Source organism: Cetorhinus maximus, chromosome 22 (assembly GCF_964194155.1).
Source record: "Cetorhinus maximus chromosome 22, sCetMax3.hap1.1, whole genome shotgun sequence".
In the NCBI taxonomy this organism is placed as follows: domain Eukaryota; kingdom Metazoa; phylum Chordata; class Chondrichthyes; order Lamniformes; family Cetorhinidae; genus Cetorhinus; species Cetorhinus maximus.
The window spans coordinates 43,551,950-43,568,340 of record NC_135900.1 but is presented as its reverse complement, the minus strand read 5'-3'; the positions used below and the strand labels follow the sequence as shown (position 1 = coordinate 43,568,340).

The following is a 16,391-nucleotide window of genomic DNA, read 5'->3' as shown; positions in this document are numbered from 1 at the left end:
TCCCTTGTCAAGAACGTATTTACTGCCTGTTGCTAATGAGGTAATAAAGCCATCACGTGTCTTTTTTCCTCCTTCTAATGTTCATGCTTTCCCTGTCATATTTACACAGCCTGTCATGACAACCTACTGGATCTGTGCAAGGTCTGCCATTAATGCTATTTAATTGGTTGTGAAGGTGCAGGAGAGTGATTCCTGGCATCCTGTCTTCTGTTCCTTTTTATTTCACCTTATTGTCCCCTCTCATGGTAGTATTGAGATCATAAGCTCTTATACTGAAGGAGGTTGCAGATTTAAATCTTTTTTACCACGCCTTGGGGTGGCACATTGCTTACTGACATAGAATCCTGAATTTAACTTTTTTAAAGGAGTGACCATGTTTCTTTGAGCACACGTTTGGCTGAACATAGTTGAACAGAAGCTAATGAGCCACCCTTACAGTGTCCAGTTCATTGGTCCACAGTCATGGTGTTCCTGTTATTTATTTAACAGTTAACATTTTGCTTTCATGCTACGGTATTTGTTTTACCTATATTAATTCTGCAGGCATGGTATAAAAGTGTGCAGTAAAACTCATTGCTATTTCCTATAATTATTAACACAGGCAGAGTTTTCAGAATTGAATTTGGCCGCATACGTGAATGGGGGCTGTATGATCGACATGCAGCTGATCCGGAATGGAACTAAAGTTGTCAGGTAGGACAATGGAAACTAATTTCTTTGAGGTTTGTTTTGGAGGAGGTTTCTACAAAAGAGCTGTGCATGTTTACCAACAACCTGACAACGAGAGAAAAGAGGGAAGAGCCTAATACAAAGGTTCCAAAAAAAAAATTGGCTGCATGACACAGGTTCTTGTTAAATACAGTGGGACATTTTCCTGCATTTTACAGAATTAAGTGGATTTCTCTGCATCGTCTTGACTGCTGTTCCCCTGGTTGGTAAAATCTGGGCATGAGAGGCCAAAATAACAAGTTAATAAAATCAATACAAAACAAGTTCTAAAGATTTCTTTTTACTGTCATTCTTTTTGGGAAACAATCATTTGCTTGGCTCACTCCAAACAATTCCTAATTGCCCTTAATTGATGCAAGTAATAATGATTGACTACATTGGCTGATCTCAGAATGAGTGGGACCAACTGGAAGCTGTAATGGGGCAAGGTTGTCATTATTTGGCATGTTTTGGTTAGAAAAATATTATGTTTTAATCTGAATTATGCTGAACCAAGGCACTTGCTTGGAAGAAAAATGGTAATAATGCATGTTGTCTAGGCCTTCATTCACAACAAAAAATTACCCAATATGTTTTGGTGAGTTGATGGTCCTTCAGTACAAGAGCAGTCTTCATGATGTAAAAGAACAATGTGGTTTTAAAAAGAGAACTATTCATTTAAAAGTCCAGACATGGTTTGCTGACTCATTTGGTGAGTTTGAGATTGAGACAAGTTTGGAACAAATGCATGTTTGAGAACTCCAAACCGGTGGCTGAGAAAAATAATGAAATGTCTTTTGGCAGTGTGTAATAGCATCATTTTTGTGTCCACCCCTGTGCATTTGCAATACTGCCTTACTACTTCTTCATCAGCTGTCATTTTTTTAACCACCCTGCCCCTTCTCTCTGAAGCTTCCTCCCTCAATCCATCTATTCCATCTCTCAAAATGGTTTTAAAAGCCTAAGTAGGTTTCTACCTGATGATGTTTCTCCCAGTTTTTCTTTCCCCGCACAGTAGGCATTCTGTTTCTGTCCATCAGCCTTTAGAGTGACTCAATTATCTCTTTGTACATGAAGAACTCAGTAGAATTGAAATGTTATATTGTGTATTTGTCATACAGAAGATAACATTACCAAGCTCACAAAACAAAAAATGTAGTGAAAGCAAAAAAATGTTAAGTCCAAAGAAGGATCATTGAAGTGAAAACAAATAATAAAAAAAAACCACGGATTTGCATCACTATCATGAAGTGGACAGATGTTGACCCACATTCACATGGTTATAAAGAATAAATTGGGTTCAATGGTTCAAATATGTTTTGATTGCTTCCAGCATAACAGACAATGCTATTATAGTGCACCATGTTGTGAGTTACAGTGGACTGTGGAAGCACTCTATGCAATGAGATGCAGTGCATTAGGGAAGGACTCTGTGCAACGAGGTGCAGTGCACTGGGGAAAGACTCAATGCAATGAGGTACAATGCACTGGGGAAGGATTCTGTGCAGCAAGGTGCAGTGCACTGCAGAAGGATTCTATGCAGCGAGGTGCAGTGCACTGCAGAAGGATTCTATGCAGTGAGGTGCAGTGCACTGGGGAAGGACTCTATGCAGTGAGATGCAGTGCACTGGGGAAGGACTCTATGCAGTGAGGGGCAGTGCACTGGGGAAGGACTCTATGCAGTGAGATGCAGTGCACTGGGGAAGGACTCTGCAGTGAGGGGCAGTGCACTGGGGAAGGACTCTAGGCAGTGAGATGCAGTGCACTGGGGAAGGACTCTATGCAGTGAGATGCAGTGCACTGGGGAAGGACTCTATGCAGTGAGGGGCAGTACACTGGGGAAGGATTCTATGCTGTGAAGAACATATATTTTCATTTTCTGTTGGACTGTGGATTAGAATTACAATGACTGCAGTTTAAAGGACATGTCCACTGGAACAGGATGATAGATATAAACAATGTTGCGGTCCTGGGACAGAGTATGCCATGAAAGACTGTGTGGTGCCGGAAAGGAGCCCTGAACCAAGGGAGCTGCCTGACAATAGCATTTTAATTGGCTCCTGACCAGGTGACCAGGTGGAGGGTAGTGCAGCAGAAAGCTCCTGGCCTGCAAAGAGAAAACATCTAAAATCTCTTTTCTCATATCTCTATAACCTACTCTCTCTCTGAGGAAACCCTTGTAAAAAGGAAAAGGGGAAAACCACTGTTAGAGACATTGAAAAGCAAGTTCTCAACCAGTGAACTAAATACCGAAAGTGCGGGGAGACCACCTTGTGTCACCAACAAGAACTGAAAGGAATTTGGAAGGCATCTATCAAAATCAACCCATTGAATCCTGTACTACAGATTGGTGCCATGGAACTGTTTTATCCCACCCTTAAAATCCATGATGTGCGCGTGTGCGTGCATGTGTGTGGATTTAAGAAGGGAGTAGAGTTTAAGTTATAGTGTTAGAAGTTAGAAGTTCATATTTTTTTTATTGCCACTGGTTAATGACAGTTTGTTCAATAAGCAGTTATTTACTTATTAAGTTTACAAACCTGGTGCTCATATTCTTGTCAACCTAAATGAAACAGTTAGGTAGAATTGGAGCAATCTGGTGGCTTGGTTAAACCTTTCTTGTTTTTTGCAGCTCGGGGAACAAGGGGCTTGATATTACAGCGCACTATCCTCAGTGAGTCATGACAATGCAGTGAGGTGCAGTGTACTGGGGAAGGACTCTATGCAGTGAGGTGCAGTGTACTGGGGAAGGACTCTATACAGTGAGGCGCAGTGTACTGGGGAAGGACTCTATGCAGTGAGGCGCAGTGTACTGGGGAAGGACTCTATGCAGTGAGGCGCGGTGTACTAGGGAAGGACTCTATGCAGTGAGGTGCAGTGCACTGGGGAAGCACTCAATGCAGTGAGGCACAGTGCACTGGGGAAGGACTTTATGCAGTGAGGTGCCGTGCACTGAGGAAGGACTCTATGCAGTGAGGTGCCGTGCACTGGGGAAATATTCTATGCAGTGAGGTGCAGTGCACTGGGGAAGGACTCTGCTTTTATAAATGGTGGAAAATTGGATGGATCCCTTTATAAAAATCTCTGTGCACTCTGATCTACTTATTTTTCCAATACCCTCTGGGCTAGACAATCCAAAGTGCTAGAGTACAAACAAAGGAAAATCTCCCGTGATTTGATTCCAGTTATTTTTTAGTAGCCCAGATTGTAGTCACTTGCACTTCTCACTCTCTGGGCATCAAAATTGGATAGTTCAACTTTTTGGATGCAAAGGTCATGATTCATGACCTGCCTACACTGGATCCAAAGGAGGTGTGCAGAACTTAAAATAGGTGTACCCATCTTATTTTCATTATAGTCAGTGGCCCCAAATGGATCTGGCACTGCAATCCTCTCTGTAGTGCTGCCAGCAGACTCTGCGCACTGCAAGGGGTTGAGTAGAGTTCTGAACAAAGCGTGTGCTCCAGGCTGCATTCCCTTTTTAAAGGCACACTTCCTATGAATGGGAAGTGGCACTAATCGAGAGAATGGTGCTGGATAATCAATTTGGAACACCCAGGCTGAAGTGAAGTTGCCGCACTATGCCAGTTCATGTTCAACAATATCACAATTTGCTTTAATCAATGGGAACTATATGACAGCAGTTAATTTTAAGATCATCACAGAAAATGTAAAAATAATGTGAGTAATTTTAACCCTCAAGAATGAGTGGCTTTAGGTTGGGTGAGAAGTTAACATTTAAAAACCTGAATCTAAGCTGCCTTGCGTTCATTCACTTCCAGTTTTAATGGAGACTGGATGAAGGATGGACGATCAATTCACTCCCACAAGGTGGGTTGATCACTGAAATTTTTTAAGGAGGCTGTGTGTCTCCATCTGTTTTAACAAAGTTTCTGTTTTTTAACTAGAGTTGGCTGGCTTTCCCTGGCCTTGGGGGGCAAGAATGGCTTTATCTATAATGAAAGTGCCTTTACAGCACTGATTATAAACCAGGAGGATCAGGAGTGTTACCCTCAGGCCCAACTAATTGTAAAACTTGCCCACAATCTGTACAATATCTCCCCTACCCACCCATATCCAACCGACCCCCACCCCCAAATTTGAATAACAATTGGACTGGCTATCGGGCAGGAAACCTAGTACAAATACATTTAAAAACGCCCTGTAAACCCCTCGTCTCATTCTGATCAAATATCCCACATGGCGACAGGATCACAGAATTCATTGATGAATGTATCTATATCATTGCCATCATTGTACTTCCCTAAATGATTACCTGGCAGAAAGATGAAAAATAGTTGAAGAGTGATTATATTGCAACTGTGACTACACTTCAAAGGTACTCCATTGGCCTTGAAGTGCTTTGGATGCCCTGAAGTAACGAAAATTCCTATATAAATGTTAGTGTTTTCCTTTTGACTGTACACTCCAGTAACATTTAAGTATGTTTAGATCCAGGAACTGATCTAGGCTAATAACATTGTTGGCATATGGATAAAGAAATTGCTTTTTAAAACATTCATTGACATGAATCAGGAAGGATATAAAATAGTATTTTATAATGGGGAACCAGGATTATAATTAGTCATAATAGAATAATTATTATGAGGGAATGAATAACTTACAGCGATAGGTAAATGTATTCACAATTCACAATTGGGTGACTACTATCATCCCAGTACCACCCCAAAACAACCTGTATTTAGATAATGCATTTTAATTTAATAAATGTTCTAACATGCTTTACTGAGGTGAGAACAGGCACTGAGCAGCAATAATGAGATGATTCAGTGGAGATGACCAAGGTGTGGCAGAAGAGGCAGGGAGGAGGCTTCTGAAGGTGATCAGAGAGCTAACTAGGTGCAGGTTTTTGGGTGAGTATTATAGACCCAAATTAGCAGAGTAAGAGGGGGTTGCAAAGGGTGCTAAAGCTCGGAAGCATTAATCTGTAGGGTGAAGACATAGGAAAACAGAAGAGCAGTATGAGCTGGTACATGGAATATGTAACTGGGTAATATGATCCTAGCAAGTGGAATGAATGGCCTTCAGTGAGCCTGATTTCAGTTGGTCCAGGAATGTTGGGACTCTTCCAGGATGAGGTTCTGAGGCAAAGAACTGTATTTTTTAACATAGACATTTTGGCAATATCTCAGAGTGGATGGATAAAGAAAGAAAGAGTTTGCACTTGGATAATTCCATTCAGATCCTCTGAGCATCTGCTGAGAATGGTGGGTAGGACTGGTGGGATGTTCGAGAGGCTTACTGTCATGAAAATATAATAATTTTTATAATGTTATTGAGATTTATTGTCAGGTAGGAATAGTGGGAGGACTTGTGTGTGTGTGTGTGTGTGTATGTGTGCATGTGTCTTAATTGAATTAAGGTCAGCTGGTCTGAAGGCTTTGATGTATCAGAAGAGAAGCTAGGTTTAAAATGCTAAATAAGTAAACATGGCTGGAGTTTTAGAATGTGAGGTGTGAAGAACATTTGCATTTTTACATAAACCAGAGTAGTAAATTTATAAGAGGTGGTAAGGCGTTGCACCTCGCCACCAGAGGCTAAGCCAAACAGTGTGTTTATTTTTCCCAAATTGTACTATGAAAGATTTTTATTTTTCGAAAGGTGAAGTCCAAAGACATATGGGAACAATGACATTTGCATTCAAAGGAGAAGTATGTATAAATGAGAGAAGGCAATGTGTAAGAGAAGTAGGCATTTTAAGATATAATGAGTGTGAAAAGCCTTCAGCCTCTATGTGCCAAGCTGCTGTCTATAGGAACTGAAGGTAAGAGAATTCATTGTGAATATCCCTGCTCATGGTATCATATGCTTTGCCTGGGTCTATTAAAATTTTTTTTTTTTTACGTTGCCTTAGAGGAGGTGTAACTGGGAGTCAGATCAATTAGGGGAGCTGGGAGTTATCATAGTAGTAATCTGTATGTGCTTAAAATAATTTATTTTATTAATAAATGTTTGTTTTAGTTTTGTAAAAAAACTCTAAAACTCAGTGGACTTATTACTACTGAATTCAAAGCATGCATCTCGAAATAAAAATACAAATTGCAAAACAGTTGTGGCAGATGTTTCAAGTTTACCTCTGGGATTTGAGCTGCTCAGCATTTACCATCCGCTGTGCCTGAACACTTATGCCTGTCACCGGGTGAATGAGGCCATGTAACATAGGCAGAATCATCCCAGATTTGCACTAAGTGCAATAGCGGGCAGGGAAAATGGCAGCTTCTCACACTGTATTATCCCAAACCCACCGCATTAATTATGCATTCCCAGGAAACATGCCGTTCTGATGGCGGGCAAGCTCTAATTTGCGCACCATGCCATCACCTCACTGCTTCATTATGCCAGGTGCCATATTTAAAGTGCAGCCTCGTGCACACCTCTAAGTACTTCCAGCCCAGGACTGCTGCATAGAAGACATGGTCTCATGAGGCAAAAATACTGCAGCCCCCTGACTTAGTGGCCACAGGAGGGCAGCAGCATCACCAATCCAGAATAGGAGGTAGTGGCTGCGGTGGTCAGCACCAACACTCTGCAAAAGAGGACAGCCACCCAGTGCCGCAAGAGGATGAATGATCTTTTTCGTTCTGCCAGGGTAAGTCACTCTTCTCGTCACTCTCAACTCACACACTCACAAGCCCATCACACACCCACAGGGCCCTCATTCGCTGCCAGTTCAAGAGACATTCACTCTCTCTCACACACCTTCATTGTCCTCATCATGGACATGGCACCACTCACCATACGCACATGCCAGGCATTCTTATCATCTGGCCTGGCAGGCGTCCTTCTTACATTCACAGGACAAGCTGGCACACAACAAAAGGGAGAGGTCACAGACCGGTGGAGAAATGCCTGAATTCAAAGTCCTCATGGTTCTTTGAAAATAGAGCGATCCAGTTGGCCGGTGAAGATCTGGACCGTTCCTGTGCTGCTGGTGAGGTCGGCAGTGCTCAACTAAGTGAGGATCCAGCAATGCAACATCCATCAGACAGCCATGCTGTGAGTGATGTGTCCTGTTCTGCAGTCCCCTGCCATGTACTAATTATCTCCCCTTTCTTTCGCAGGCACATCTGGGACAAGGCCGACAGGGTCCATGACCCATGGCCTCCAATCAAGCCCTGAAGAAACCTCTGAAGAGGAATCTGAAGGCACCTTTATTGAAGTCCCATCAAAGTGCTCACCCACACCCTCCACTAGCACAGAGACACACACCTTGGTGAGACCTAACTTTAGAGTAGCCTCAGGATCCCAATCTGGTGAGCACATTGCACTGTCTAATCCACAACAGGTAGAGGGTAGAGGCAGGGACTTCCCAGGGATGTCCGCTGCACTCTTCAGATTGCAAGGCATAATGGAGGAGTCCGTCTGCCTTAAGGCTGAAGTAATAGCGCTGGCATGCCAACGCACTGTGGTCAACACTGGCAGGATGGTGGCCGCCATGGAGACCTTGGTCCAAGACATCGATCCTGCACTGTTGTGTGGGCTGAACTCCATCGCTGTTGCCATAGTTGGTCTCCAACAGTGTGTACGTGAGAGGGGTGCGGGGCAGCCTGATCTCATTCCAGCTACCTCTTCTCCTCAAGGAGCCAGCCAGGGGCCCTCAGGCACCCATAGGGAGGAGGATCAGCAGGGGCACACCCTAGGGCCATCCACCCAGTTGACTCTGGGAGTATCTGGCCCATCCGAATCCCTTCTTCCTGTGACCCCAGCAGCTCCAGTTCCACAAATTGAGGAGGGTGCCACTGCCACACAGCAGAACCCTGAAAGCAGGCCTGGGCCCTCTAGGTCTTGGTTCTCCAGAGCACGCCCTTCAAGGTCACAGACAGGGCGGCATCACCAAACTAGCATGGTGGCTGTGGTGGTCAGCACCAATGCCCTGCAAAAGAGCACAGCCACCCAGTGCCAACGCTGTGGATGTCTGGGGAGCACCAAGACATAGCAGCAGGGTTAGGGAAGGTTAAGTAGTTAGATCTGTTTTGTTACAAACTTAATAAACTAAATTAACAAAATCAGGGACAACATAAAAGGCAGCCCCTTAAAGGGAAACTGCAAAGGAAAAACAAATCACAAAGAAAACCTACAAACGTTAAACCAAAATGTGATTAAAGGGGTCCATAAAGCACCCCAGTCCCCGCGGTGCCCACCGGGCACGGAAGGCCTCGATGGTGCCGGCAGACACCGTGTGCTCCCTCTCCAGGGACACCCGGCCGCAAAAGTGGCCGCGGAAGAGGGGCAGGCAGTCGGGTTGGATGACCCCTCGATTGCCTGCTGCCTGGACCTGTTTATGGCCAACCTGGCCAGGCCCAGGAGCAGGTTCATGAGGAGGTCCCCCTCCCTCCCCGCCCCCCTCCGCACCGGGTGCCCGTAGATCAGGAGCGTGGGGCTGAAGTGCAAACAAAAACAGAAGCAAAAAGGTTTTCAAGTAACTAAAAAGGGTGGGCAGGCTACAACAAGTATCCTACATGTGGTAAACAGACTCCACAAGACCAAAAGACGCAGGCATCTTGGGAGACCGTGAAGTGACACCTCCTATGGTTGTATGGGACTGCTGCATGCAACACCCTCCACCCCAGGTCCCCAATGAAAAGGGGCAAGATTCCCGTGTAGACAGCCCTTCAGTCTAGACCTCTGCCACCGGTGGAAGAAGTTGCAGTTGGACAGCTTGGCGCTGACTTCCAAGATGGGAGAAGCACGTAGTGATGAATCAGTTTTGTAGTAGGCACTGGTACAGAAGCTCAGATGTTCCAGTAGGAACAGTGGAGATGAGGGCCAGACAATGTAAACCTGGACAGATCTCTGGTTCTGCTGCTGTTTGATTGATGGAAGATGGCAGACTGCCTTTGTCCACCTTCACTAGGCAATGTTACAGGTTCTAGCAGCTTGGAGGGGGGTCATGTGACATAATTCCCACTTTTTCCCCTTGGTTTGGACAAAGGATGTGTCTTCCTGGTCTGGATTCTTGAGGTGGCTAATGTTTCATCCATTAATAAGTTTCATCGGTTTCAGGATCCCTTTGTCCCCTCAGACATATCGTCTCCGTTGGCCAGAACTCTGCCTCAGAAATGTAACGGCTCTTTGGGCATTTCCTTGGAATTTGATTTCTGCAGTCACAGGGGGCATTAAAGATAACAAGATCCTTGCTGTTTTCTGAAGGCTAGAAATTCCTTTTGTGTGAGCTGCAGTTAGTCAGGTTTCAGTCAATGTAAAGCCTTTGACCATTTAAAAAAAAATGTTATAAAGTAGCCACGATGATATAGACACATATCTATATTTTCCTTCATGTCTTCTGGGCATGACAGAAGGAATAGACAACATGAGAAGGGATGGGCAAAATACAGCAGGTGGCTCACTATAGGAGTCAAAAACCTTACATGTTCGAATTGCTTGATGGACCATGGTAGAAAACACAGATGATACCCTCTATTCAAAGTTGTGAAATTTTCATCAGTAACGCAATTTACACAAACAAAATATTCTGATACTTCCACAATTGAGAATAATTATGGGCAGTAATTTAATAGCAATGAATGTAAGCGTTCTGCTTGTTGCCCTGGTTTAAAGATTAAAAGATCATAATGTATTAGCCTACAGGTAATGCTGAAGTGAAATCCTTTCTGGAAAATTCAGGACAAATCAGCTTTGGCTCAGTGGAAGAATTTTCACCTCTGTGTCAGAAGTCATAGGTTCAAGCCTCACTCCAGAGAGTTGAGCAGAAAGTCTAGGCTGACACTCTAGTACGTTACTGAGGGAGTGCTGGAGTGTTGGAGGCACTGTCTTTCACATGAATCAGTAAAACCATGGAATCTCAAATGGATATAAAAGATTCCATGGTACAAATCAAAGAAGACCAGGAGTGTTCTCTTAGTGTCCTGGTCAATATTAATAGCTTACAAACATCACGAAAAAATGTTACCTGATGCATTAATTTTATCTGTCATGTTACAATTAAAACAAAAGTAAATTGGTTATAAAGTGCTTTGGGACATTCTGAAGCCATGGAAGGTGCTTTGCAAATTGAAATTAATTCATTTGTTCATTGTGGAGTGATACCAGGTGGAAGCCAGGCACTTCCCAAAGAAAGAGAGAAAAATCATTAATTGGGTTTCCTCCTGTACAGTCCCTATTAGCGACAGGAATAATGGCTCACCCTGTTAGCCAGAGAATCCCAGAAAAGAAGAAACAAAGGGGAGTGCTTTATAAAAGGCTTCATTTCTATTTTATATGGAAATGTCATGATGCCTCCGACTGCAGTTACTCTCTTACTGAATTGAATATAATGCTGTATTCTGCAAGACAGTGGTAAGAGCTGATGTGGACATGGATGCCTGGGAGGCAGCACTTTGGTGGGTGAAAGACTGCACAAAGTCAGGGTTACTCACAGCACAGGATGTGCATTTAAAAGGTTGTGAACTTGGGCTTGGATCAGGCTACGGGAACTGCTCGAGGATTGAATGATTGCCTTTGGAAAAGTACAGCCTGTATTATTTTAAGCTGAAACCAAGCCAAGAAAAGCAAACCATTTAAAGATTACAGACAAGCTCTTGTTATGAAGAGGATTATACCAATTCTGGATATTTTTTAAGACAAGTACAATAAATTGAGGATTATGGAGAAAATTACTTTTAGACTGTTCGTGATATGAAATATTCTTAAATTTAATGTTGTATTTTCTTTTCCTTGTTCCATTTTTATGCCTCTCCCTGCACTATATGCTGGCTGAAGGGGGTAGGCAAACAACCTGGTCTGAAGCCTCTACTAATGCTGCTCATTGACCAGCTGTGAGCAGGTGCGTGGATGTCTGACAGCTTTCCTTCTTTCCCTGCTTTCTTTTGGGAAAATCCCTGGACTTCATTCAGTGTGTTTAATAATTTAGTCAGGCAGGATCACCCACTGTATGGGATGGTGGTTTGAGACCTATGTAATATCAACTGTCAGAGATCTTATTTTTAACTAGTTAACTATGTTTGTTGGAGTACTGGGTGATGCACTGAACCTCCACCTTTGGGATCTGGGGTCAAATCCAGCCTGAATAAAGAGATGCTTGGCTGGCTGGATTCTATCTACATTGAGTTCATGTCTGCAGCATGCGCACATACTAATGGCGCTGTTTGTGCCTGACATCATATTGATGAAGGCATTAGCATGTGCCCAGTGAACATCCACCATGAGTATGCAGAGCAGGTAGATCATGATGTCATTCAGCAGGCATCACTGATTTGCTGCCAGCAGTGCCATTTTGGAGTTCAACGCTCCAGCTAGTGAGCCCAATTTCCCTCTTAAACTTGCACAGTTGAACATGTGTTCAGTGGCAGAAAGACCATACCAGGACTAAAGGGATTGTCAACCACTTATGGTTTAGTTGCTGGCTGATTTCCTCTGGCTGCTTTCTAAAGTTGCAGAAGTCTACAGGGAGTGATGTAGCAGGTGCTGAAGGAGTTTTGCTGACTTTTAAGCTTCTGAATAAACAGTTGCTCTATTACATGGATGGCTTAGTAGACATTTCCTTTAGAATCCAGTGTGACTTGGAGCATGAAGAAAGACCATGCAGAGCCGGAAGGAGGAAAAAGGGAAGAAGGGCTCTCAGCAGAAGCCATACCTGTTCAGGTCATTTAGGGAGCAATTCTCCCACCTCAAATACAGCAAGGAACAATGTGTCAGATATCTGTAGTTCAATAAGAAGGCCATGACTGGAATCTGCCACCTGATGCAGACAGAATGGTGACCTCAAAGCAGGTCAAGGACCACATAGCTGGTGACTATGAAGGTGATCATGGCGATGAACTTCTATACATCTGGCTCCTTCCAGGCTAGAGCTGGAGATATTTGCAACATCTTGCAGTTTGCTGTCCACTGTCGAACACCAGAGGCTGTCTATGCATTTTATTCTCTCCTGCTAGAGGCAAGCAGGTAGAGTTAACACATGGTTCACTAGGATTGCAGACTTTGCCCTGGTGTGGGGTGTCATTGACTGCAGACACATTTCTCTGTTGCTGCTTTCTGTCCAAGCTTTCCATGAAGAACTCATTCAAGTGCGGTACCAGTAACTGTAACCCCAAATCCCCATTCGTCAACAGTCCCACATTTTATCTTCCCTCTGTCATCGATCATCACAACACGCTTTTGACTATAATGCAAAAGTAAAAGCCATTACAAAATAATCATTCCAAACCAAATTTATAAATTATGTCATATTTCATACCAAAGTCAACTAATCACTCTTGTGCATTCCCTTAGTACATGTCTTCCATATGCCAATGCCTGCCCAGGTATGCATGGGTGGTGCAAGGCTGCTAACTTTCACTGGGAGAGACTGTAGATGGCCTTGGATGATGAGCAGCTCTGGGCTGATTAGGCTCCATTACAAACTGTGCCATCTTGGCCATTGCCTGGGCTGGTTGGCCAACAGGAAACAACAAGGACAGGGTGGGAGGATGGATGCTGTCTTCCTGAAAGAGGACTGCAGATTCATACCCTGGGAGCCACTACCACCCCCTAGGGCTGTGTCTCAGTACTCCTGGTAACCTGTTGGAGGGCAGATTGCTGAACACCCTGCAAACCTTTTTGCACACTAGAATCCACAGCCATGATGGCAGCAGTTTGAACAAAATATCCTTGCATGACAGCAGTTTGAACTTTCATTGTAGCACTCAGACGTTGGTGGATGAGAGTTGTGCTGCAATGGAAGTTATAACACTGGCCATTATGGTTGGGTCCACAAGTGTGCAAACAGTGTTAGCCACCACTTACATGCTGAAAGAATTGGCTTCCGGATCTGCACAAGAATTGGCTTCTGGCTCTACACAAAGCCCTGTGCCAAGTTGGTGCTGGACTCCTTCATGCTCCTTGACATTTACCATAGGTTTTCTGGCAGGCTTCCCATGCACCAAGTGTTTTGGTGGTAGATAGCCACCAGTGTTCTTCTGTAGGCAAAAGCAAAAAATTGCGGATGCTGGAAATCCAAAACAAAAATAAAAATACCTGGAAAAACTCAGCAGGTCTGGCAGCATCTGCGGAGAGGAACACAGTTAATGTTTCGAGTCCGTATGACTCTTCAACAGAACTAAGTAAAAATAGAAAAGAGGTGAAATATAAGCTAGTCTAAGGTGGGGTGGGACAGGTAGAGCTGGATAGAGGGCCAGTGATAGGCGGAGAGAGCCAAAAGATGTCATAGACAAAAGGACAAAGAGGCGTTGAAGGTGGTGATATTATCTAAGAAATGTGCTAATGATGACATTAAGGGTAGAAAGCAGGACGAGCAAGGTACAGATAGCCCTAGTGGGGGTGGGGTGGGGGGAAGGGATCGAAATAGGCTAAAAGGTAGAGATAAAACAATGGATGGAAATACATTTAAAAAATAATGGAAATAGGTGGGAAAAGAAAAGTCTATATAAATTATTGGAAAAAAGGGGGATCGGAAAGGGGGTGGGGATGGAGGAGAGAGTTCATGATCTAAAATTGTTGAACTCAATATTAAATCCGGAAGGCTGTAAAGTGCCTAGTCGGAAGATGAGGTGCTGTTCCCCCAGTTTGCGTTGAGTTTCACTGGAACAATGCAGCAGGCCAAGGACGGACATGTGGGCAAGAGAGCAGGGTGGTGTGTTGAAATGGCAAGCGACAAGGAGGTCTGGGTCATGCTTGCGGACACCTGACATTGTCATCAAACCTGCTGACAAGGGTGGTGCTGTTGTTGTCTGGTGCACTGACCTCTACCTCGCAGAGGCTGAGTGTCAACTCACAGACACTTCCTCCTACCTCCCCCTGGACCATGACCCCACCACTGAACATCAAGCCATTGTTTCCAGGACTGTTACTGACCTCATCTCCTCTGGAGATCCTCCTTCCACAGCTTCCAACCTCATAGTCTCCCAACCTTGGAGGGCCTGCTTCTACCTCCTATCCAAAATTCACAAACAGGACTGTCCCGGCAGACCGATCATGTCAGCCTGTTCCTGCCCCACGGAACTCATTTCTTGCTATCTTGACTCCATTCTCTCTCCCCTTGTCCAGTCCCTTCCCACCTACATCCGTGATTCCTCTGACACCCTACATCATATCAACAATTTCCAGTTCCCTGGCCCCAATCACCTCCTCTTCACCATGGACATCCAATCCCTCTACACCTCCGGGATGGTATGATGGCTCTCCGCTTCTTCCTTGAACAGAGGCCCGAACAATCCCCATCCACCACTACTCTCCTCCGTCTGGCTGAACTTGTTCTCTCACTGAACAATTTCTCCTTAAACTCCTCTCACTTCCTCCAAATAAAAGGTGTAGCTATGGGTACCCGCACGGGCCCCAGTTATGCCTGTCTCTTTATTGGTATGTGGAACATTTCTTGTTCCAGTCCTACTCCGGCCCCCTCCCACAACTCTTTCTCCGGTACATTAATGATTGCTTTGGTGCTGCTTCATGCTCTCGTCTGGACCTTGAAAAATTTATTAATTTTGCTTCCAATTTCCACCCCTCCATCATTTTCACATGGTCCATCTCTGACACTTCCCTTCCCTTCCTTGACCTCTCTGTCTCAATCTCTGGTGATAGACTGTCCACCAATATTCATTACAAGCCTACCGATTCCCACAGCTACCTTGACTACAGCTCCTCACACCCCGCTTCCTATAAGGACTCCATCCCATTCTCTCAGTTCCTTCGCCTCCGTCGCATCTGTTCTGATGATGCCACTTTCAAAAACAGTTCTTCTGACATGTCTTCCTTCTTCCTTAACCGAGGTTTTCCACCCACGGTGGTTGACAGGGCCCTCAACCATGTCCGGCCCATCTCCCGCGCATCCGCCCTCACACCTTCCTCTCCCTCCCAGAAACATGATAGGGTCCCCCTTGTCCTCACTTATCACCCCACCAGCCTCCGCATTCAAAGGATCATCCTCTGCCATTTCCGCCAACTCCAGCATGATGCCACCACCAAACACATCTCCCCTTCACCCCCCCTGGTGGCATTCCACAGGGATCGTTCCCTCTGGGACACCCTGGTCCACTCCTCCATCACCCCCTACACCTCAACCCCCTCCCACGGCACCTTCCCATGCAACCGCAGAAGGTGCAACACCTGCCCCTTTACTTCCCCTCTCCTCACCGTCCAAGGGCCCAAACACTCCTTTCAAGTGAAGTATCATGGTTTCCCCCCTCCCCCCACCTGTTTTTGGGGGCTATCCAATTTAACCCCCATGAAATCTGAGGTATAAACCCTGTGACAGATATTTCAATAATGGGGCGATAAGAACATAAGAAATAGAAGCAGGCCATGTGGCCCTTTGAGCCTGGCCCACCATTAAATAGGTTAATGGCCAATCTTCTGCCGCAATGTCACTTTCTCACTATCCTCATATCTCCAGATTTTCTTAAGATCTATCAGTCTCTATCTTGTATATACTCCATGACTGAGCATCCACAGTCCTCTGAGATAAAGAAGAATTCAAAGCCCTCTGAGTGAGGATATTTCTCCTTATTTCAGTCCTAAATTGCTGATTGTGACCCTCCACGCCTCGTGCTAGGCTCCCCATCCATTGAAACAGCCTCCCACCATCTTTCCTGTCAAGCCCCCTAAGAATTTTATATGGTTTAATGAGTTCACTTCTCATTTTCTGAGCCCCAACGAGGAAAGGCCTTGTCTACTCGATCTCCTCATAGCACAATGTTCTCACCCCA

At 44.7% G+C, this 16,391-nt stretch overlaps 1 protein-coding gene across 1 annotated transcript in view; it reads left to right on the top strand.

Moving 5' to 3' along the window:
• The window catches only part of LOC144696824 (synapsin-3-like), a 279,320-nt gene that overhangs the window by 69,638 nt on the left and 193,291 nt on the right, over positions 1 to 16,391 (top strand). The window contains exon 3 of the mRNA XM_078568572.1: positions 602 to 693. Within this exon, the coding sequence (XP_078424698.1) occupies positions 602 to 693 (92 nt within the window). The remainder of the gene's footprint in view (positions 1 to 601; positions 694 to 16,391) is intronic.